This window comes from Lithobates pipiens, unplaced genomic scaffold, assembly GCF_037356315.1.
Source record: "Lithobates pipiens isolate NorthernLeopardFrog02 unplaced genomic scaffold, aLitPip1_a1.2 Scaffold_24, whole genome shotgun sequence".
Taxonomy (NCBI): Eukaryota; Metazoa; Chordata; class Amphibia; order Anura; family Ranidae; genus Lithobates; species Lithobates pipiens.
In genome coordinates this window covers 2,429,282-2,452,401 of record NW_027507786.1, presented here as the reverse complement: position 1 = coordinate 2,452,401, position 23,120 = coordinate 2,429,282, and the positions used below count along the sequence as shown (strand labels likewise).

Here is a 23,120-nt window from a genome sequence, read left to right as displayed (position 1 = left end):
TTTTTGGGGGGGGGGGGGGGGCATGTACCCACAGCCACCCCCGCGGTCGGCCGGTCAGTCGATCCACCTGCTGTGCTCTGTGCCCACCCTTTTTTAAAGCCAATTAGAGCCTCAGGCTCTAATTACGTGCTTCTAAAAAAAAAAAAAAAAAATGGAATCCATGCGTCCGGCACCCTTCATGTAGATTAGGGGCTGGGTGCATGATTTGGGGGGCGGCGCCCCTGCGTCCCATATGGACGGGCCACCACTGGATATAAGAAATATTATTATTATACAGGATTTATATAGCACCAACAGTTTACGCAGCACTTTACAATGTAGAGGGGAGGGGGGGCAGCACAATTACAATACAGTTCAATACAGAAGGGACAGGAGGGCCCGGCTCACAGAGCTTACATTCTAAAGGGAGGGGGGTGGTAAAAAAATGAAATATATATTTATGTAAATATAAATATAAAACTAGAATAAGTAAAGTGCTGCTGGGAATATGAAAAGGGAAGGTAGGCATTCCATGACTGTCCCAGGCCCGTAATTTGTAAGCTGCCTATAGTTTCACTAGCAAACAGGAACACCAAGGCACTTTACATCTAATGCCCCATACACACGGTTGGACGCACCGACAACAAAATCCGTCAGATTTTTTCCGACAGATTTTGGCCCAAACTTGTCTTGCATACACACGGTCGCAACAAAGTTGTCGGAAAATCCGATCGTTCAGAACACGGCGACGTACAACACGTACGACGGGTCTATAAAAAGGCCAGTAGCCAATAGCTTTCGTCTCTTAGTCTATTCTGAGCATGCGTGGCACTTTGTCCGTTGGAATTGTCTACACACGATCGGAATTTAAACAGATCAGATTTTGTTGTCGGAAAATTTTAGATCCTGCTTTGTGCGTCGGAAAATCCGATGGAAAAGTCAGATGGAGCCCACACACGATCGGATTTTCCGATAACACGATCCGATCGCACATTTTCCGTCGGAAAGTCCGACCGTGTGTACAGGGCATAAGACCCCATTCACACCTAAGCGATTATCAGCTTGAAGCTCAAAAACGCTGGAGGAGAAAAAAAAATCAATTATTCTCTATGGAGACGGTTCACATCTCCACTCCGAGTCGCCTGAAGCCAAACAAGTTCTGCAGCTTTGTTTGTTTCGCTCAAATCGGGCAGATTTGGGCGTTTTTTGGCACGTTTTGTATTCTCATAGAAATGAACGGAAATGTGTGTTTTGCGCATTTCTGCGTGCGTTTTTGCACGATTTTCTGCTCAAATGGAAAAAAAAGTCAAAAATAAAATAGGAATAATATATCAATAAATAAATGTAAAACAAATACACAACTACAAATCATCATAAATAAGTAAAATAAATGAATATGTAATAATACATTAATAAATAATAATTCTTATTTGTAATGGTCTGCGCTACTATTAGTGAAATAAAATTAAAATTAAAATAGTGGAAATGCAACAAAAACAGTGTTCACAACTACTCCAATAAATATCAATTAAAGTTACAGTGATCTTGCGCATAACCTAACAATCCATCATGTATAAAATCAATCAAAAATTATTAAATTATTACAATAATGTGAGATAACTTGCAATAAATGTTCATAAAAACAAATGGTGACTCAATTCAGTTGAATATGTGAAATAAAGTCCATAGGTGAAAATAATCCAGTAGTTCAAGATAGTGAAGATGAAGTATACATAAACTATCAATAAACATGAGAGCAGCAGCAAACGTGCCAAATAGACACAAACATTCGGCGTTTCACGCCACCTCGCACGTTATTTACAGTCCGGTCCTCAGGGGCCCCCCGAGGAAGTCACGTGACGTAATGCGTAGGGCGTGGCTGGAGTATACCACAGATCGGGGGTGACATGCGAGGTGGTGTGAAACGCTGAATGTTCGTCTCTGTAGACTTTATTGCACATATTCAACTGAATTGAGTCACCATTTGTTTTTAAGAACATTTATTGCAAGTTATCTCACATTATTGTGCAGCATAGTGGTGGCACAGTGGTGTAGTGGTTAGCACTTTCACCTAGCAACAATAGGGTTGCTGGTTCAAATCCCAACCATGACACTATCTGCCTGGAGTTTGCATGTTCTCCCTGTGCCTGCGTGGGTTTCCTCCGGGTACTCCGGTTTCTTCCCACACTCTAAAGACATGCTGGTAGGTTAATTAGACACTGTCCAAAAAAATTGGCCATAATATGTGTATGTGTATGTCAATGTTGTAAGTGTGTCGGGACCCTACAGGTTAAAGGACCGCATAAAAAAAAAAAGCTGCAGATGGACACCAGTGGTAAGAAAGCACCCTGAGGCGATTCAGTTCACATAGGTAGCGCTATACAATTCATTGTAATAATTTTATACATGATGGATTGTCAGGTTATGCGCAAGATCACTGTAACTTTAATAAATAATAATTAACTTTTAAAAAATATTAAATACATTATCATTATTAATAATAATTATATATATTTTTGTGTTAGGGTATTATTTTATTTTTTAAGAGGTAAGGGTTAATTATTTCTTTATTCTTATTTAGTATTCATTTATTGAATTTTTTACATTTATTTGTGTATTTATTTTACACATACTTATTCATTTATTATTATTCGTATAATAATAATAATAATAATAATAAAATAAGATAAAAAATAAATAAATAAAATAATAATAAATAACCCTGATCCAAACTCCTAATCCTAACCCTAACCTAAACTAAACTCGAATCCCTTCTGGAAAAAAACAGTATAATAAATGCATAATAATAAAAGAAGAAATAAAAGCTAATGGAAAAGCTAAAAAAGCTGAAATACCTAGCAACAAGTGATGCAACAGATAATAGTTTTCTCTATTGGCTAATAAAAAAAACACCCAAAAACGCACAAAAAACGCAGAAAAAACGTTCTATAACGCTACGCTCAGGTGTGAATGCAGCCTTAGGGTAGATTAAAGTCGGCCGTACACAGTGTGCGTATTCCTTTCCTGCAACCGCTGATCGGCTAGGAGGAAGACAGGACAGAGCTCTATCAATGTAAACAATGCAGAGCTCCGTCCTGTCCAGTGATGTAAGTGACTCAGTTAAAATAAACGGAGTTACCTAACGCAGTTACTTTAGAGGGTAACGAGTAATCTAACTGATTACTCTTCCCCTCATGGTAACGCCATTCCCATTACTTGGGCGGCGTTACCGCAATTACATCTACCGCCGGACTTTTGAAATGAACGGACTTGCCCACACACGGAGTAAAGTCCGTTCATTTTGAACGTGACTCCAGGTAGACGGGACTAGCGAAGGAAGTCAGTGTCGCCGCCTCCATCGGTGAGATTGACACCTCGCAAGCTCCGTCGCCTGGTATGGATTTAAAGGGGAACCCCTACGCCCAAAAAAACGTCTTGGGGTTCCCCCCAAAGTCCATAGCAGACCATTATCCCTTAGCCTTAGTCCTGCCCCCACCCCAAAGCACCTTGTTCCCATGTTGATGAGGACAAGGGCCTCTTCCCGACAACCCTGGCCATTGGTTGTTGGGGTCTGCGTGCGGGGGGCTTATTAGAATCCGGGAGCCCCCTTTAATAAGGGGGCCCCCAGATTCCGGCCCCCTACCCTATGCGAATGAGTATGGGGTGCTATCTTCTGCTCTTTTACTAGCGGAGGAGCCCGGCTTTCTCCTTCGTCGCCGTCCGGGGGTCTTCACGGCTGGAGAGGGTGAAGAAGAAGAAAGAAGAAGGAAAGAAGAAGAAGAACGGGGCAAGGCCCCCAAAGTCGGGCCTGGTACGGTTCGGGGGGGGGGGGGGGGGGGGCGCTCGCTCGTCCGGACCCCCTTTCCTGACCGGCCGGGATGAGTGCTCGGATAAAGGTCTGCTATGGATTTTGGGGGGACCCCCACGCCGTTTTTTTGGCATAGGGGTTCCCCTTTAAATCCATACAAGGTGACGAGGCTCGCGAGGTGTCAATCTTCCTTCGCTAGTCCTGTCTATAGAATATTAAAAAAAGTCCCAGTTACTTTGCTGAGTAACTAATTACTTTTCCAATGTAGTACCCGAGTTACTAAAGCAATTACTTTTTGGGAGAAGTCATTTGTAACTTAACTAATTACTTTTTTAAAGTAAGATGACCAACACTGGTCCTGACAGGGGGGGATGTGCTGCACATCCCTCAGGCCGGCCTTACACGGTTCGAATCTCGGCCGGTTCAGCTGATCGCCACCATTACTAGTATACAAAAAAAAATCCAGTATATATATACCAAAGTTTGTAGACGTTATAACGTTTGTGGAAACCAATCAATATATACGCTTATTGGGATTTTTTTTTTTTTTTACCAAAAATATGCAGCAGAATACATATTGGCCTACATTTCTGTTCTAATGTGATTTTTACATTTTTTTGATTGGATATGTTTTATAGCAGACAGTAACATTTTTTATTTTTTTACACAATTTTCTGTTTTTTTTTTTTCGTTTATAGGGCAAAAAATAAAAAATAAACGCAGAGGTGATCAAATACCACCAGAAGAAAGCTCTATTTGTGGGGGAAAAAATGACATAAATTTCATTTGTGTACAGCGTTGCGTGACATGAGCACGCAATCTAGATAATCAGGGGTTCAGTGTACAGGAGACAGGCGCTCTTTTCTTACTGAAGGCCGAGCTTTCGGTGTAAACAGTCGGCGGTGGATTGTCTTCTCAGGCGGTGACGTTTTATGAGGCCAGTCACCTCTGCATTACATGTCATGTGACCTGTGTCATTGATCTCATCCGCTTCCAAGATAGGACGTCTGTAAATCATTCCCACATTCCCAATCTTCTGTATTCTCTGTGTACTTGTCATAGAGGGAAGCTGAGGACGGGCGCATTATGTCATTAACAAACACCTACAGGGGATGTAGAGGAGTACAACGCGGGAAGGGCGCTTTTGTAGGGGTCTCAGCCAAACAATGATACCGGTATCTGAATGTTGCCAGGTTATCCAGGTCCGACTGTTGCCAGGTTACCAGTGTCTGTCTATTGCCAAGTTACCAGCGACTGGCTGTTGCCAGGTTACAGCGTCTGACTGTTACCAGTTTACCAACATCTGGCGGTTGCCAGGTTACCAGCGTCTGACTTTTGCCAGGTTACCAGTGTCTGACTGTTGGCAAGACTACCAGTGTCTGACTGTTGGCAGGTTACCAGGGTCTGACTGTTGGCAGGTTACCGGGGTCTGACTGTTGGCAGGTTACAAGGGTCTGACTGTTGCCAAGGTACCAGTGTCTGACTGTTGGCAGGCTACCAGGGTCTGACTGTTGGCAGGCTACCAGGGTCTGACTGTTGGCAGGCTACCAGTGTCTGACTGTTGGCAAGGTACCAGTGTCTGATTGTTGGCAAGGTGGCAGTGTCTGACAGTTGGCAAGACTACCAGTGTCTGACTGTTGGCAGATTACCATGGTCTGACTGTTGGCAAGGTACCAGTGTCTGACTGTTGGCAAGGTACCAGTGTCTGACTGTTGCCAGGCTACCAGGGCCTGACTGTTGGCAAGGTACCAGTGTTTGACTGTTGGCAAGGTACCAGTGTCTGATTGTTGGCAAGGTATCAGTGTCTGATTGTTGCCAGGCTACCAGTGTGTGACTGTTCTCAAGGTACCAGTGTGTGACTGTTGTCAAGGTACCAGTGTGTGACTGTTGGCAAGACTACCAGTGTCTGACTGTTGGCAGATTACCAGGGTCTGACTGTTGCCAAGGTACCAGTGCCTGACTGTTGGCAAGGTACCAGTGTCTGACTGTTGCCAGGCTACCAGTGTCTGACTGTTGGCAAGGTACCAGTGTCTGACTGTTGGCAAGGTACCAGTGTCTGATTGTTGGCAAGGTACCAGTGTCTGATTGTTGCCAGGCTACCAGTGTGTGACTGTTGTCAAGGTACCAGTGTGTGACTGTTGTCAAGGTACCAGTGTGTGACTGTTGTCAAGGTACCAGTGTGTGACTGTTGGCAAGACTACCAGTGTCTGACTGTTGGCAGGTTACCAGGGTCTGACTGTTGGCAGGTTACCAGTGTCTGGCTGTTGCCAGACTACCAGTGTCTGACTGTTGGCAGGTTACCAGTGTCTGACTGTTGGCAGGTTACCAGTGTCTGACTGTTGGCAGGTTACCAGTGTCTGACTGTTGCCAGACTACCAGTGTCTGACTGTTGGCAGGTTACCAGGGTCAGACTGTTGCCAAGGTACCAGGGTCTGACTGTTGCCAAAGTACCAGTGTCTGGCTGTTGGCAGGTTACCACGGTCTGTTTGTTGCCAGGTTACCAGTGTCTGATTGTTGCCAGATTACCAGTCATGACACGCCTGCATGTTTCATTTCTCTTGCAGGTTTTCGGATCAATATGGTGCCCGTGCGGCTCTCACACTCTCCTTCCTGTCTGCATCCGTCTATTACCTGATCCTGGCATTCACCACCAGCATACCCTTCCTGTTTCTGTCTCGCCTGCCCTCCGTTTTCATGCACGGCTTGCCAGGTATTGTATACAGCAGCCTTACTGATTATTCACTTCTATGGGTTGTAATAGAGTAATAATTGTCATTTATGAATTCAGACTCATTTAAAGGAAAACTCTACTCTGTAGCCATTGTATTGATACGTCTGTCTAGTACCGGGTAGAATTTACTATGTCAGGTGTTTATAGCAGATTTTAGGAACATGTAACATACAGAGTGCAGGGATCAGGAGTATGTAATGTACACAGTGTAGATGTCCGGGGTAGGTACCAAACAGAGTGCAGGAGTTAGAGGTGGGTAACTTACATAGTTCAGGCGTCAGGAGTATGTAATGTAGATAGTGCAGGGGTCAGGCATATGTAATGTATACTGTTCAAGGAATCAGGAGTATGTACTGTAGATAGTGCAGGGGTCAGGCGTATGTAATGTATATAGTTCAGGGATCAGGCATTAGCAATGTACATAGTTCAGGGGTCAGGTGTATGTAATGTACATAGTTCAGGGGTCAGGCATATGTAATGTATATAGTTCAGGGGTCAGGTGTATATAATGTACATAGTTCAGGGGTCAGGCGTATGTAATGTATATAGTTCAGGGGTCAGGTGTATATAATATACATAGTTCAGGGGTCAGGCGTATGTAATGTATATAGTTCGGGGGTCAGGTGTATATAATGTACATAGTTCAGGGGTCAGGCGTATGTAATGTACACAGTTCAAGGAATCAGCAGTATGTAATGTACATAGTTCAGGGGTCAGGCATATGTAATGTACATAGTTCAGGGGTCAGGCGTATGTAATGTATATAGTTCACGGATCAGGCATATGCAATGTACATAGTTTAGGGCTCAGGCGTATGTAATGTACATAGTTCAGGGGTCAGGAGTATGTAAAGTAGATAGTTCAAGGAATCAGGAGTATGTAATGTACATATTTCAGGGGTCAGGCGTATGTAATGTATATAGTTCACGGATCAGGCATATGCAATGTACATAGTTTAGGGCTCAGGCGTATGTAATGTACATAGTTCAGGGGTCAGGAGTATGTAAAGTAGATAGTTCAAGGAATCAGGAGTATGTAATGTACATAGTTCAGGGGTCAGGCATATGTAATGTACATAGTTCAGGGGTCAGGCGTATGTAATGTATATAGTTCACGGATCAGGCATATGCAATGTACATAGTTTAGGGCTCAGGCGTATGTAATGTACATAGTTCAGGGGTCAGGAGTATGTAAAGTAGATAGTTCAAGGAATCAGGAGTATGTAATGTACATATTTCAGGGGTCAGGGGTATGTAATGTATATAGTTCAGGGATCGGGCATATGCAATGTACATAGTTCAGGGGTCAGGCGTATGTAATGTATATAGTTCAGGGATCGGGCATATGCAATGTACATAGTTCAGGGGTCAGGTGTATATAATGTACATAGTTCAGGGGTCAGGAGTATGCAATGTACATAGTTCAGGGGTCAGGAGTATGCAATGTACATAGTTCAGGGGTCAGGAGTATGTAATGTACATAGTTCAGGGGTCAGGAGTATGTAATGTACATAGTTCAGGGGTCAGTAGTATGTAATGTACATAGTTCAGGGGTCAGGCGTATGTAATGTACACAGTTCAAGGAATCAGGAGTATGTAATGTACATAGTTCAGGGGTCAGGCGTATGTAATGTACATAGTTCAGGGGTCAGGAGTATGTAATGTACATAGTTCTGGGGTCATCCGTATGTAATGTATATAGTTCAGGGATCAGGCATATGCAATGTAGATAGATCAGGGGTCAGGAGTATGTAATGTACATAATTCAGGGGTCAGGTAGATGTAATGTACATAATTCAGGGGTCAGGAGTATGTAATGTACATAATTCAGGGGTCAGGTTTTATGTAATGTATGCTGCTGGCCGCTGGGCCATTTAGAAAGGGCAGGGTGCTTCGTGAGTGTGCAGTAGGGAACCGGCTGTGAAGCCAGAAGGCACAAATGGAAGCGGCAACACCCCAGAGCAGAACTGAAAATCAGCTGCGGTGCCGATATCGCTGGACTCCAGGACAGGTAAGTGTCCCAATATTAAAAGTCAGCAGCTGCAGCATGTGTAGCGAACGTGTATGCCAACTCCGCTTTAATTTCTGATTGATCTGCAGTTGCCATGGCATTGCACATGTGATCAGTTTTGACATACAACCATTTGATGACTTTACAGTTTGGATGGGAGTATAAAGCTGCTGAAAGCTCCTTGGACACAATTGTTTTGGGAAACCGTTAAATCGATGGGTTTAGTTCCTCTTTGAAGTGTTAGCAAACCCAGGAGCCGACATTTCCACTGTATCTGGTCTCCCACACTACACAGAAATGCAATTATATAAGTAAATATAAACTGCTAAATACCTTTTCTCATCAGCAATATATAGCAGTCCTGTGACTTCTATCAGTGTCTGGTTAAAGCTTGTGGGAGGAGTTTTCATTCTCCTCTGACTGTCCTATGAGGCTGCAAGACCCCTGACCCTCTGGACAGTGCTGATCACATGCACTCTCTCCCAAAAAAAAGAAAAAACAAATCTAGCAATACACACCCAACTGAGCATGTGCAGAGTTCCCCCAAGGCTCTGTCATATCAGGAGATGGATTGGGGACTGTGGAAGAAGGGGTGGATCAGAGAAGACAGGATCAAACAGAATTTTTACACAATATGGAGGATTAACCCCATAGGTTCTACAGTGAGTATAACAAGCGTGCTTTACTTCATATACAGACTGATTTTACTTTTTGGGTTTAGTACGAATAGCAAGAAATCAGATTTCAGTTTGCTGTCCGTTCAGCTTAAGCCCTCGTTCACATTGTAGCAACTTGTCATGCGATTTGACCGGTCAAATCGCATGACAAGCACACTATTGTTGGGAATGGCCCCAGTTCAAATCGATGTCGACGCCAACTTTGTGGTGCCGCATCGATTTTAAAAAAAGTAGCCCCTGCCCTAATTTTGGCGATTTCGGGTGCGACTTACATAGACATCTGTGCATGAAGCCGCACAGATGTCTTCAAAGTCGCACCTGCAGTTGCACTGAAATACGGCTTTGAATTTGTGCGATTTTTTAAATGAAGTCACGCAATTTCAAAGCCGCATTCAGTGTGAACAAGGGCTGACTTTTGGTTTTAGTGAACTCGTTTGGACATTTTTTAAGTTTCAGAACTTTGGAAAACATCGTGCAATATCAAAACACCCCACTAGATGGAGACATTACACCAACGTTGAGCCTGCTTGCTGATTGAGGGATTGAGCTGTGTGTTTGCAGAGCGGAATCATAATCACTTTTGTAAATAGAACACTAAACCAGCACAGCTTCCTATGTGCACTTCATAGTGGAGTACATAGAGGACAATGTATCCAGTTCGATTAAAAAAAATAAAATAAAAAATAGGGTCAGGTCTACAAAGAACTAAGTGTAGTTACAGATAACTTGCTAACTATTTTAAGAAGGGATGTGAAGGATCGTTCATCCTCCACCATGGGCCTCACTGACAAATCGGATGCGACTTTTACATTAGGCAACGTGTATTTGTAGCTGACATGCTAACTAAGAAATAAAGTGTTTTGCATGTATATTATTTGATACATAATGGTGCCAAACATGTTCATTCTCAGTACATACTGCAACATTGTATCAAATTCAATACTAGTTTAAAAACTACAGTGGAACCCTGGATTCCGAGCATAAGATGTTCCAGAAGAATGCTTGAAATCCAAAGCAGATATATAAAAAGGAGGTTCCCTATAGGAGTCAATGAAAACTCAGATCATTCTTTCCACAGTGACTGCTATTGTATGCAGTACTGCATGTGGCCAGAGGTGGGGGGGCGCCGGAAACACTCGTAGAGGCTCGGGAACGGAGTGTTTCTGAGTGTCACCGGTGCCCCCGCACCTCTGGCCAAATGCGGTACTGCACACCCCAGAGGCTTGAATCTGGCTTGTCTTCCGAGACAACGCTCGCAAACCGAGTCAGGATTTAAAAAAAATAATAGCTTGTATTGCGAAACACTCGTAAACCACGTTACTCGCAATGCGAGGTATTAATGTAATACTTTATCCCCCCCCCAGCGCCCAACCTGTGGCCCCGGGGACTGCATTTGGCATTTTTTGGGTGGCCCTCTGGGCCCCTGCAGAGACTAATCTGGGTTTTCCTATTGCCCTGTTATAGGAGTGATTTCTAGCAGTCTCATGTAATGTGTCCCAAGTCTGACTGTCTCTTGAAGAAGGTTACCAGTGTCCAGCAACTCCTCCTATATCATGTTCACAGTGTCCTGTATCATGCCCACACTCTCTGACCATCTCTTATATAATGTCTGCAGTCTCAGACCATCTCTTGTATCATGTCTGCAGTCTCTGACCATCTCCTGTATCATGTCTGCAGTCTCTGACCATCTCTTGTATGGTGCCAACAGTTTCTAACCATCTCTATTGTCATGCTCCCAGTCTTTGGCCATCTCTTGTGTCATGGCTGCAGTCTCTGACCATCTCTTGTATCATGTCTGCAGTCTCTGACCATCTCTTGTATCATGTCTGCAGTCTCTGACCATCTCTTGTGTCATGTCTGCAGTCTCTGACCATCTCCTGTATCATGTCTGCAGTCTCTGACCATCTCTTGTATGGTGCCAACAGTTTCTAACCATCTCTATTGTCATGCTCCCAGTCTTTGGCCATCTCTTGTGTCATGGCTGCAGTCTCTGACCATCTCGTGTATCATGTCTGCAGTCTCTGACCATCTCTTGTATCATGTCTGCAGTCTCTGACCATCTCCTGTATCATGTCTGCAGTCTCTGACCATCTCTTGTATGGTGCCAACAGTTTCTAACCATCTCTATTGTCATGCTCCCAGTCTTTGGCCATCTCTTGTGTCATGGCTGCAGTCTCTGACCATCTCTTGTATCATGTCTGCAGTCTCTGACCATCTCTTGTATCATGTCTGCAGTCTCTGACCATCTCTTGTATCATGTCTGCAGTCTCTGACCATCTCTTGTGTCATGTCTGCAGTCTCTGACCATCTCTTGTGTCATGGCTACAGTCTCTGACCATCTCTTTTATCATGTCTGCAGTCTCTGACCATCTTTTGTATCATGTCTGCAGTCTCTGACCATCTCCTGTATCATGAGCACAGTCTTTGTTTATATCCCTTTGATTCCTCCTGTATTGAATTGTATTATAAGTGTACTGTCTGCCCTCATGTTGTAAAGCGCTGTGCAAACTGTTGGCGTCTATATAAGTACTGAATAATAATAATAACATCCTGCTGTCTTTGACACAGAATATTTACTGAATTGTATGTGCTGCCCTAACAAAATACAATGTAAATGGAAGCACCACACCAATGCTAAGAGGTCCGGGTACAACTTTAGTCCAATAAAAGTCAGGGGGACAATACAAAAAGTGTCCAATGCATTTCGGGGATCCAATAGTGCCCCCTTCACCATGGCTTGATTGACAACAATGTGAATGAACTAGAAGTGAACTGGACCTTTAAAATGGTTGTAAACCCACTTTTTTGGACTTCTTCCTATAAGTAAGCCTTATTCTAGGCTTACCTATAGGTAGTGGAAATATCTCCTAAACGTGCACCGTTTAGGAGATATTTCACTTGTAGTCCGCCGAAAATTCCAATGGCGCATGTGCAGGGAAGAAACAAAACTAAGTGCTGTTTCTTCCCTAGCCTGTGCCGTTAATCGCGTCTCCCATGCGCATGCACGGGAGTGACGTCACACAGCTCTGGCGAATCACAAACCCGAAGTCTGCGGACCGGAAGGAAGAGGGGCCAGGAGATGGACGCTGCCTACACAGGGGCGACATCGCTGGATTATTTTTGCAGGTAAGTGCCACATAATGGGCTAGTATGCGATGCATACTAGACCATTATAATTTTCATTTGCAGGCTTTGCAGCGAGCAAAAGGGGAAGTAAAACCCATCAGGGTTTACTTCCTCTTTAATGGTATTTCTTCCAGTGTGATTACATGCACAGGCCTCGTCAGCAGCTGGTCAGCTGGTTTCTTTTCACATGGCTGTCAATCAAACCCTGATGAAGGGGGCGCTCTTGAACCCCTGAAATGCGTTTGCTACTTCTTGGATCGCCCCCCCTCACTTATTTTTTTTTTTATAAAATTGTAGCTGGTCCTTTTAGCAGCGGTCTGAAGCTTCAATTTGTACCACTCCCTTCAGCTGCCACATTAAGTTAAGCTCTTGGCACCAGCACCTCCCGGGCCTTTAAGAGGTTTCAGATGCCAGGAGGAGGGGCGGGGTTTATGATCATGTGATCACGGTGATTGGCTGTCACGGCGGTCACATGATCGGAAAGCTCCTGTTCCCTGCTTGCTGGAATTTCTGGAAACTGTCCCGGGAGCGCGCAGCGCACGTGCTGTCAGCACAGTTGTATTTGCACCTATTCACGCAAATATGTGGCCGCTTGGCGTCAAAACCCACCCGCTGAGAGGCCCCATATTTGCGTGCGGCCGGCGTCAAGGGGTTAAGGTGGACGTTAAGTGGATTTCTGCTTTTCTCTTTGTCACCTTTGCTGTGACCAGTAAATTCCCCTTTTGTGTCACTCTAGATAGGATATCACAGATAGTTCGGATTCAGTATGGTTGACTTTCTTTTTTCTGAATGTGAAAAGAAGAGTCGCAGGGATCTAATGTGGGTCCAGTAAATCTTTGGAGCACATGACTGAAGGCCACAAAAAAATAAAAATAAAAGCCGACATGTTTCAGGGACTCAATACTCCCTTTCATCAGGGCCCAGATGCTGACCCTAATTATAGAGAATACTGGACAACAATGTGAAGTGAAAGGGTTAAAGGGTGCTCATTTGGGTCACAGGTCACCATTTAATCCTTCTACGTTACAATCATTTTTTCAACTTTCCATCTATTAAATCTTCTGCCCTTGTTGTTGTTTTAACTTTGGATAGTAAAACTTTTTTTTTCTGCCAGTAAATCCCTTATACAGCCCACTTCCTGTTTCTTGTCTGGTCATTAGTCTAGGATTATGACATCATGCACAGCTCTCTCTCTCTCTCTCTCTCTCTCTCACTAACTCTTATGAGCATTTGCCGACGATCGCCATTTTATTCCCGAGGGTCTCTGCTAAAAAAATGTATATATAAAATACCAGAAAAGACCTGGTCTTCAAGTGGTTAAAGCCCACGCTCTTTGTGTTATGTGGGCGGCAAGAGAGTTTGCCAGGAAATGAGGGGGAATGAGCCATAAGGGGGCCAACGAGAGCTGCAGAGCTGGAGGTGTGTCTGTGTAAATCCAGGAAGTGAACAGGTAGCAGCTTCAGTTGCCCACAGTTAAAATGGCTGCAGCCAGACTCAGTGGAGGGAGATTTCTGCAGGGACTGTCCCTGATTTGGAGCAATGTCCCTCTGTCCCTCATTCCTCCTCATTTGTCCCTCATTTTGATCTGATCTATATAGTTGTATATAAAATGCACTTTTTATCTTTCGAAAAGTGTTTCCCCAGTGCTAAACATTTCATCCAAATTCTAAATTGCTGCATTTGTACATTTTAAAAGCCAATATAAAGGCATAGTAGTGGTTGTGGATTTAATTAACCTTTTCTTTTGGTTAATTCTCCTTTAAGGGGGTGTGGCAGGGGGCGTGTCCTATGCCTACACACACGTTTGCTAGTAGGTGTCCCTCATTCCCATCTCAAAATGTTGGGAGTATGTATTTGGCAAGTTCAGAATCGCAGTGTATATAAAATAATATGAAAAATGGTTGGAGGGAAGCTTCAGAATGGCAAAGATGTTTTTATTACAAATGATGTGAGCAGACTGCAGTTCCTCTTTAAGTAAATATAAACTGCTGAATACCTTTTCTCATCAGCAGTATATAGCGGTCTTGCGACTTCTATTGGTGTCTGGTTAAAGCTTATAGGAGGAGTTTTCATTCTCCTCTGACTGTTCTATCAGGCTGCATGACCCCTGACCCTCTGTCTGGACAGTGCTGATTGGCCCTGTGCTGATCACATGCACCCTCCGCAAAAAAAAAAGACAAAAAAACTCTAGCAATACACACCAAACTGAGCATGTGCAGAGTGCCCCCAAGGCTCTGTATTATCAGGAGATGGATTGGGGACCGTGGAAGAAGGGGAGGAACAGAGAAACAGCCTTTTTACACAATGCAGAGGATTAACCCCTTAGGTTCCACGATGAGTATAACAAGCATGCTTTACTGCATATACAGACTTTATTTTACTGTTGTGGGTTTAGTAACACTTTGCGGCGCTAATCACATTTTTAACATTGCAGTAACCCATAGCAAGAAATCCGATTTCAGTTTGCTGTCCGTTCAGTTTAAGCCCTCGTTCACATTGGAGCAACTTGTCGTGCGATTTGACTGGTCAAATCGCATGACAAGTCGCACCTTATGGTCGGCAATGCCCCCCATTCAGATCAATGTGGCGCCGACATTGTGGTGCCTTCGGGTGCGACTTACATTGACATCTGTGCATGAAGCCACACAGATGTCGTCAAAGTCGCACTGATATGCGGCTTCGAAATCATGGCGATTTTCAGATGAAGTCGCGCAATTTCAACGTTGAAACGCGATGGCGCGTTCGATAAAGATTTACTGAACTCCCATTATATCTATGGCACACCCATCGTTACACTTCTCCGTCAGACACAAACCTGCCTCTAAAAATTTGATGTCAGTTCTGATCCCTCCTGTTTTGGGTTCAGCACTCCACCGACACCTAACTCCATTCTCCGAATATAATAAAGTTGTTTTTTTTTTTTTTTTTGCTCTCTCTCTCTCAGGAGCTCAGATGATCATCACTGACCTGACGACGGCCGAGGAACGCGCTGGTGCGCTGGGAAAACTCGGGCTCTGCTTTGGAGTAGGGATTATCATTGGATCCTCGCTGGGAGGATACATAGCCACCACATTCGGGTGAGTAAACTTGTCTCATGTGCAAAAAATAAAAACCACTACTGTTTTAAACATAAATATATGATAGCTTTGTAAAGATGAAAGGTCCTCTTTATGGAGATATCAGGGGTCTATTAGACCCCTAATGTCTCCCCTGCCCTCCAAAGCTGCTAATCAAGCACAGATTGTGCTTGGTTAGCTGCTTCCCTGGCTGTAACAGCCAGGGAATTGACAGCTCTGAAATCATTGTTGCCTGTGGCTTCTTTTCCTCCCTGGCTTTCCTCCTCTTCTCTAAGTCCTAATTTCCACAGGAGTACCGATCAGTACAGCATGCGAAGATGTCCATCCACGTGGGAGGCACAGATGGTCCATGTGGCCCACTGCACAGACCTGCGTGAATGTCCAGGCACATCGGAGTGGATTAGATCATACCTCCCATTTTTTTTTAAATGGGAATGAGGGACACCGATCAGCAAAAGTATGCAGGCATAGGACACACCCCCTTGTCACGCCCCCTTAAAGGAGAATTGTCCAAAAAATAACAAGATTGGATAAACCCACAAGTGCTTTTTTTTTTACCATTACTATTCCTTTATATTGGCTTTTGGAATTTACAAATGCAGCAATTTAGAAATCAGATGAAAGGTTTAGTGCTGGAAAATACTTTTTGATAGATAAAAAAGTGCATTTTATATACATCAATACAGATCAAACAAAAATGAGGGACAAATGAGGAGGAATGATGGACAGAGGGACATTGCTCCAAATCAGGGACAGTCCCCCAAAATCAGGGACAGTCCCTCCAAATCAGGGACAGTCCCTCCAAATCAGGGACAGTTGGGATCTATGGGTTAGATGCTTTCAAGCACCTCCCTCTTTATTGCAGCACTCCGGGCCCCTCAGTTGTTTCTTCTGGAATTGTGCCTCAGCCCCAGGAAGACACACATGTACTGCACCACATCAATGGAGGGGGAGGGGGGAGTTGTCTGCAAAAAAATCATGAATGATCCTATAATGAGAGCTTCTGCTGGGATGGGAGGGGGAGGACTATAGAGATGATACAAGGCAGACACCACTGTTATGACTTCTTTCAGGAAACATTGAGAAAAACCACCATACCCAGCTGACTTCTTGTCATCTGTCCACCATTTATATTAATGGGGGAAAGCTGCAATTATATAAAATACAAAAAACTAAATTTTTCATAGATTAAAAAGTAAAAAAAAAAAAAAATCCCATAAAACTATTCAGATAAATTTTGCAGCAATACATCAGCTGCTCGATCTGATTAAAATGATTGATAAATGCATACAAAGCATTTGTGAACAGTCATAGATGACATCTAATAATTATAGTCCTCAAAGTTCTACTTATTCCTTATCCAGTATATATATATATATATATATATATATATATATATATATATATATATATCTTGTTTCCCTGAAAATAAGACCTAGCGTGATTGTCGGTGATGGCTGCAATATAAGCCCTACCCCCCAAATAAGCCCTACCCTGTTTCCCCGAAAATAAGCCCTACCCTGAAAATAAGACCTACACGGACTTTAACTAGGGTTTATTTGGGGGGTAGGGCTTATATTGCAGCCATCACCGACAATTAGGGATGAGCTCGGTGTTCGACTCGAACATCGGCCGTTCGTCTGTTTGGCGAATTCAGAACTTTGTGGACCGTTCCCACCAAATTCGTGTGGCACGAACGGCCCACAATGCACTGCGCCATCGCAGTGCATTGCTGGCTCATGGTTGGCCAAGCATGCACTGTGACCCCGCATGCTTGGCCAATCACAGCGCCGACAGCGAGGAGGGGTTTAGTACACGCCCCACACTATATAAAGCCGCCAGCGCGGCGGCCTTGTGTAGTGTGATGGCATGCAGGGAAAGAGCAAGATAGGCAGGGACAGTGTTTTCTTTTCTCAGGCATCTGCAGGAGTTAGTGGGTGTTGTGTGCCTCCAGCACAGTATACACCTGTATCTACCCTTTATTGCTGGTGTTCTCTAATACAGGCATCTGCAGGAGTTAAAGTGGGTGTTGTGTGCCTCCAGCGCAGTATACACCTGAAGTTACCCTTTATTGCTGGTGTTGTCTGTTGCATATCTTGCATATTAGCCTTTAAAATTAGCACTTTTGATTTCGAAAGTTCGAGTCTCATAGACTTAAATAGGGTTCTAAAGTTCGTACGAATTTTCGGTCCGTTCGAAGGTTCTGGTGTGAACCGAACCGGGGGGTGGGTTCGGCTCATCCCTACCGACAATCACGCTAGGTCTTATTTTCGGGGAAACAGGGTATATATATATATATACATTACAGTAAAACCTTGGTTTGAGAGTAACTTGGTTTGAGAGCGTTTTGCAAGACTAGCAACATTTTTCTATAAATTTTGACTTGATCTACAAGCGATGTCTTGATATACAAGTAGCTTCATGTCACAACTGAATATAAAAGAGAAGAGAGGCGCCTCTAATGCCCTGTACACACGGTCGGAAATTCAGACGGAAAAGGTCCGATCGGATTATGTTGTCGGAAAATCAGATCGTGTGTGGGCTCTATCTGACTTTTTCTGTCGGAAATTCCGACGGGAAAAAATTGAGAGCAGGATCTAAAATTTTCCACCAAAAAATCGGAATCAGATCGTTTGTAGAGAATTCCGACGGACAAAGTGCCACGCATGCTCAGATCAAATTACGAGACCAAAGCTATTGGCTACTGGCCTCAACGTAGTCCCATCATACTCAACGAACGTCACTACATTCCCGAACGATCGGATTTTCCGACAACTTTGTCCGACCGTGTGTATGCAAGACAGGTTTCAGACAAAATCCGACGGATTTTGTGGTCAGAATTTGGGACCGTGTGTACAGGGCTTCAGTGTAGCAATATGGTTCCATTTAATGAATGTACAACATTTAGCAACATATTGCTACACTTATGCCACGTACACAAGACCGGACTTTCCGGCAGACTAGGTCCAACAGAATTAGTCCGTCGGACAATCCGATCGTGTGTGGGCTAATCCGATCGTTTTTCATTTAAAAAAATCCGACAGACCTAGAAATAGAACATGTTTCAAATCTGTCCGACTAACTCAATTCCTATTGGGAAAACCGTTCGTCTGTGTGCCGGTCCGACGGACCAAATACAATGCAAGGGCAGCTATTGGCTACTGGCTATTGAACTTCCTTTTTTACTCCCGTCTTACGTCATCACGTTTAAAATGAGCGGACTTAGTCCGTTCGTGTGTGGCCAAGTCCGTTCGTTCAGAAAGTCCTTCGGAACTCTGCCGAAAGTCCGTCGGGAAGACCGTCGGACCTAGTCTGCCGGAAAATCCGGCCCTGTGTACGCGGCATTAGGTGTCCGTTTATGAAGCAGTGAAAAAAATATCACTGCTTCATTCTCCGGCATTCATAGAGGAGATCAAATACCAAGAAAGCTCTATTTGTGGGGAAAAAAAGGACATTGATTTTATTTGGGTACAACGTCGCACGACCGCACAATTGTCAGTAAAAGTAACGCAGTGCCGTAATGTAAAAAATGGCCTGGTCATTAAGAGGGGGGTAAACCTTCCAAAGGTCAAGTGGTTAACAGTCCCTCTAGATCAGTGATTCTCAACCCTGTCCTCAAGTACCTCCAACAGGACATGTTTTGGGAATTTCTCTTAGATAAAATAGCTGCCCAAAATACCAATCCATTGACTCTGATTTAAAACCCCTGTGCAAGATAAAGGAAAACCTGCAAACATGGCCTGTTGGGGGGACTTGAGGAATGAGGTTGAGAACCGCTGCTCTAAAGCCCCCATACACACTATTAGATCTTCTGCAGATTTTTGTCTTCAGATTTACCAAAAATATATATGAGGTCAAACCTTAATGCAAAATCGCACATTCCGACAACCAAACCGTGGATTTTTTTTTTTCGAAGGATGTTGGCTCAAACTTGTCTTGCATACACACAATCACACAAATGTTGTTGGAAATTGCGTACATCAAGAACGAGGTGACGTACAACACGTACGACGAGCCAAGAAAAATTAAGTTCAGTAGCCAGTGCGGCTCTTCTGCTTGATTCCGAGCATGCGTGGAACATGGTGCATCGGAATTGTGTACACACGCTCAGAATTTCCGGCAACGGATTTTGTTGTCGAAAATTTGAGAACCAGATCTCAAATTTTGTGTGATGTAAATTCCGACAACAAATGTTCGATGGAGCCTACTAGACATGTGCATTCTTTTTTGTCCGAATGCATTTTCGTCCGAATTTCGGGGTATTTTCGTTATCGTTTTGACAAACGATAGCGAATGTGCAGAATCCGAAAACCCAAAAGATCCGACATAAACAAATGCTTTATTTTTGTTTTCGTTGCAACAGTTCGATATAGATAGGAGATTCGACATGACGCTGACAATAGCGATCTGTATCCATCAAACCTGTGGTCGAATGTGCCTAACCTTTGCTCTATTAGTCCAAGATTCTTCTACATAGAGAGAAAAGATTTGACATTATAGAGACAATAGCAAAAAAGGTCGAATGTGCCTAACCTAACTCTATTAGTCTAAGATTATTCGACATAGAGAGAAAAGATTCAACATAGAGAGAAAAGATTCGACATTATAGAGACAATAGCAAAAAAAGGTCGAATGTGCCTAACCTAACTCTATTAGTCCAAGATTATTCGACATAGAGAGAAAAGATTCGACATTATAGAGACAATAGCAAAAAAGGTCGAATGTGCCTAACCTAACTCTATTAGTCCAAGATTATTCGACATAGAGAGAAAAGATTCAACATAGAGAGAAAAGATTCGACATTATAGAGACAATAGCAAAAAAAGGTCGAATGTGCCTAACCTAACTCTATTAGTCTAAGATTATTCGACATAGAGAGAAAAGATTCGACATTATAGAGACAATAGCAAAAAAGGTCGAATGTGCCTAACCTAACTCTATTAGTCCAAGATTATTCGACATAGAGAGAAAAGATTCAACATAGAGAGAAAAGATTCGACATTATAGAGACAATAGCAAAAAAAGGTCGAATGTGCCTAACCTAACTCTATTAGTCCAAGATTATTCGACATAGAGAGAAAAGATTCAACATAGAGAGAAAAGATTCGACATTATAGAGACAATAGCAAAAAAGGTCAAATGTGCCTAACCTAACTCTATTAGTCCAAGATTATTCGACATAGAGAGAAAAGATTCAACATAGAGAGAAAAGATTCGACATTATAGAGACAATAGCAAAAAAAGGTCGAATGTGCCTAACCTAACTCTATTAGTCTAAGATTATTCGACATAGAGAGAAAAGATTCAACATAGAGAGAAAAGATTCGACATTATAGAGACAATAGCAAAAAAAGGTAGAATGTGCCTAACCTAACTCTATTAGTCCAAGATTATTCGACATAGAGAGAAAAGATTCGACATTATAGAGACAATAGGAAAAAAAGGTTGAATGTGCCTAACCTAACTCTATTAGTCCAAGATTATTCGACATAGAGAGAAAAGATTCAACATAGAGAGAAAAGATTCGACATTATAGAGACAATAGCAAAAAAAGGTTGAATGAGCCTAACCTAACTCTATTAGTCTAAGATTATTCGACATAGAGAGAAAAGATTCGACATAGAGAGAGAAGATTCGACATAGAGAGAAAAGATTCGACATTATAGAGACAATAGGAAAAAAAGGTTGAATGTGCCTAACCTAACTCTATTAGTCCAAGATTATTCGACATAGAGAGAAAAGATTCAACATAGAGAGAAAAGATTCGACATTATAGAGACAATAGCAAAAAAAGGTTGAATGAGCCTAACCTAACTCTATTAGTCTAAGATTATTCGACATAGAGAGAAAAGATTCGACATAGAGAGAGAAGATTCGACATAGAGAGAAAAGATTCGACATTATAGAGACAATAGCAAAAAAGGTTGAATGTGCCTAACCTAACTCTATTAGTCCAAGATTATTCAACATAGAGAGAAAAGATTCAACATGAAGATCCGACGAAGCAGTCGCCGCGAGTGGACATTTATGATCAAATGCTCCACCCATAGGCTATAGAAGAATTCTAATGTTAGTTGACTAGTAATAATAATTAATATAATTATTACTAGTGTCATACAACATTAGAATTCTACTATAGCTTGTAGGCGGAACATTCGACCGGAAATGTACGATCGCGGCGTCATACAGTTTTGCTGCTCCGTCAAATCTTCTTAGAACATTTGACAGACACCATAAGCCTTCAATGACAGATTCAACCTTTATTTTTTCAGATTTTCGGATGAATGCATTTTTTAACTAAACAAAATAAATAAAAACGAATTTTGGGAGTAACCAAATTGATTTTTCTGACAAAAACTAAACTCCGAAACGAAATATTTCAGCGCACACATGTCTAGAGCCTACACACAGTCGGAATTTCAGACAACAAGCTCCCATCCAACATTTGTTGTCGATAATTCTGACCGTGTGTAGGGGGCATAAAGCCTTGTACACGCGGTCGGAGAATCTGTCGGAATGCGTCTTATCGGACCGTGTCGTCAGATAATCCGACTGTGTGTGGTATGCATCGGACTGATTCCGTCCGAATCTCCATCCGACCCAATTTTCCAACATGTTGGAAATATTTCCCGACCAACTGGGCCGGTCGGACCTAATCCGATCATGTGTATAGCAGATCAAATTCCTACATCAAAGCTATTGGCTACTAGCCTGAATGTAGTCCCATCGTAACAAAATTACGTCATCACGTTCTGAAAGATCTGATTTTTCGCCAACTTGGCCCGACCGTGTGTATGCAACAGTTTCGGACACAATCCGTCAGACTAAATCCGACGGACAAAATCCGACGGATTTGGTTGGCAAAATCTCCGACCGTGTGTACAGGGGCAAAGAGTTTCAATGTGTATGCAATCAGGCAGGCCCTTGCACTACATGGTTTTGGCAAATCTGAAGACAAAATTCTGCTGAAAATCTAATAGTGTGTATGGGGGGGTCTAAGGGACCCCTTTCCACCTCCGGGCCCCATAGTAGCTCCATGGTCTGCTGTGGTATGGCTGCTGTCACTGATACAAATGGAATGTCATTCGGTAACAAGGAGTGTGAAATGACTTCATTACTCACATAGACGGCAGATGAGAAAATCTGATAAACGTTTGTCTCTTTGGAGACAGAACACCCGAGTGACACAACGACGTCCCGCTCACCCTATCGGTGAATCAGAAGGGAAGTTTTGTCTTCACGCCTCTATCACATCTTTTCCTCCTGGAGATTTGATCTGTTTACTGCGCTCTCCTGGAGACAAACATTGCACACATTTCTGGCATATTTCAGTGTCAGGGAACTCTGCAGTCAGCTTGAAGTTTCTTCTAATTGAGAAAATCACCCAGATCTTTAACCTGACCTAGAACCAGAAATATCGGTGATGTTATGTACATGCACTGTTACACTTTCAGGTATTTACTACCTCCCACAGAGATCACAGTTCTCCCCCTGGCGATGTCTTCATCTGCTTCTCTCTCCAAAACTCCAGAGCCATCTTTATTCAGGCATCATCCAGGCTCATCATCCACTTCCGTGACTGAGATGCCGGCTCAGCGTTAACACAATCATGTAAATCCTGGTGTTTGTGTAGTTCTTGGCTATGTTCACAAATGTTTGACTTAAATCAGCCCCTGCTGCGCCCTCTCACCATATGACTTGCTACAAGTTAC

The 23,120-nt window shown here is 43.1% G+C and overlaps 1 protein-coding gene across 1 annotated transcript in view; it reads left to right on the top strand.

Moving 5' to 3' along the window:
* The window catches only part of SLC67A1 (solute carrier family 67 member 1), a 94,322-nt gene that overhangs the window by 8,345 nt on the left and 62,857 nt on the right, over positions 1-23,120 (top strand). The window contains exons 3-4 of the mRNA XM_077453507.1: positions 6,352-6,497; positions 15,276-15,408. Coding sequence (XP_077309633.1) covers positions 6,352-6,497; positions 15,276-15,408 — 279 coding nt within the window. The remainder of the gene's footprint in view (positions 1-6,351; positions 6,498-15,275; positions 15,409-23,120) is intronic.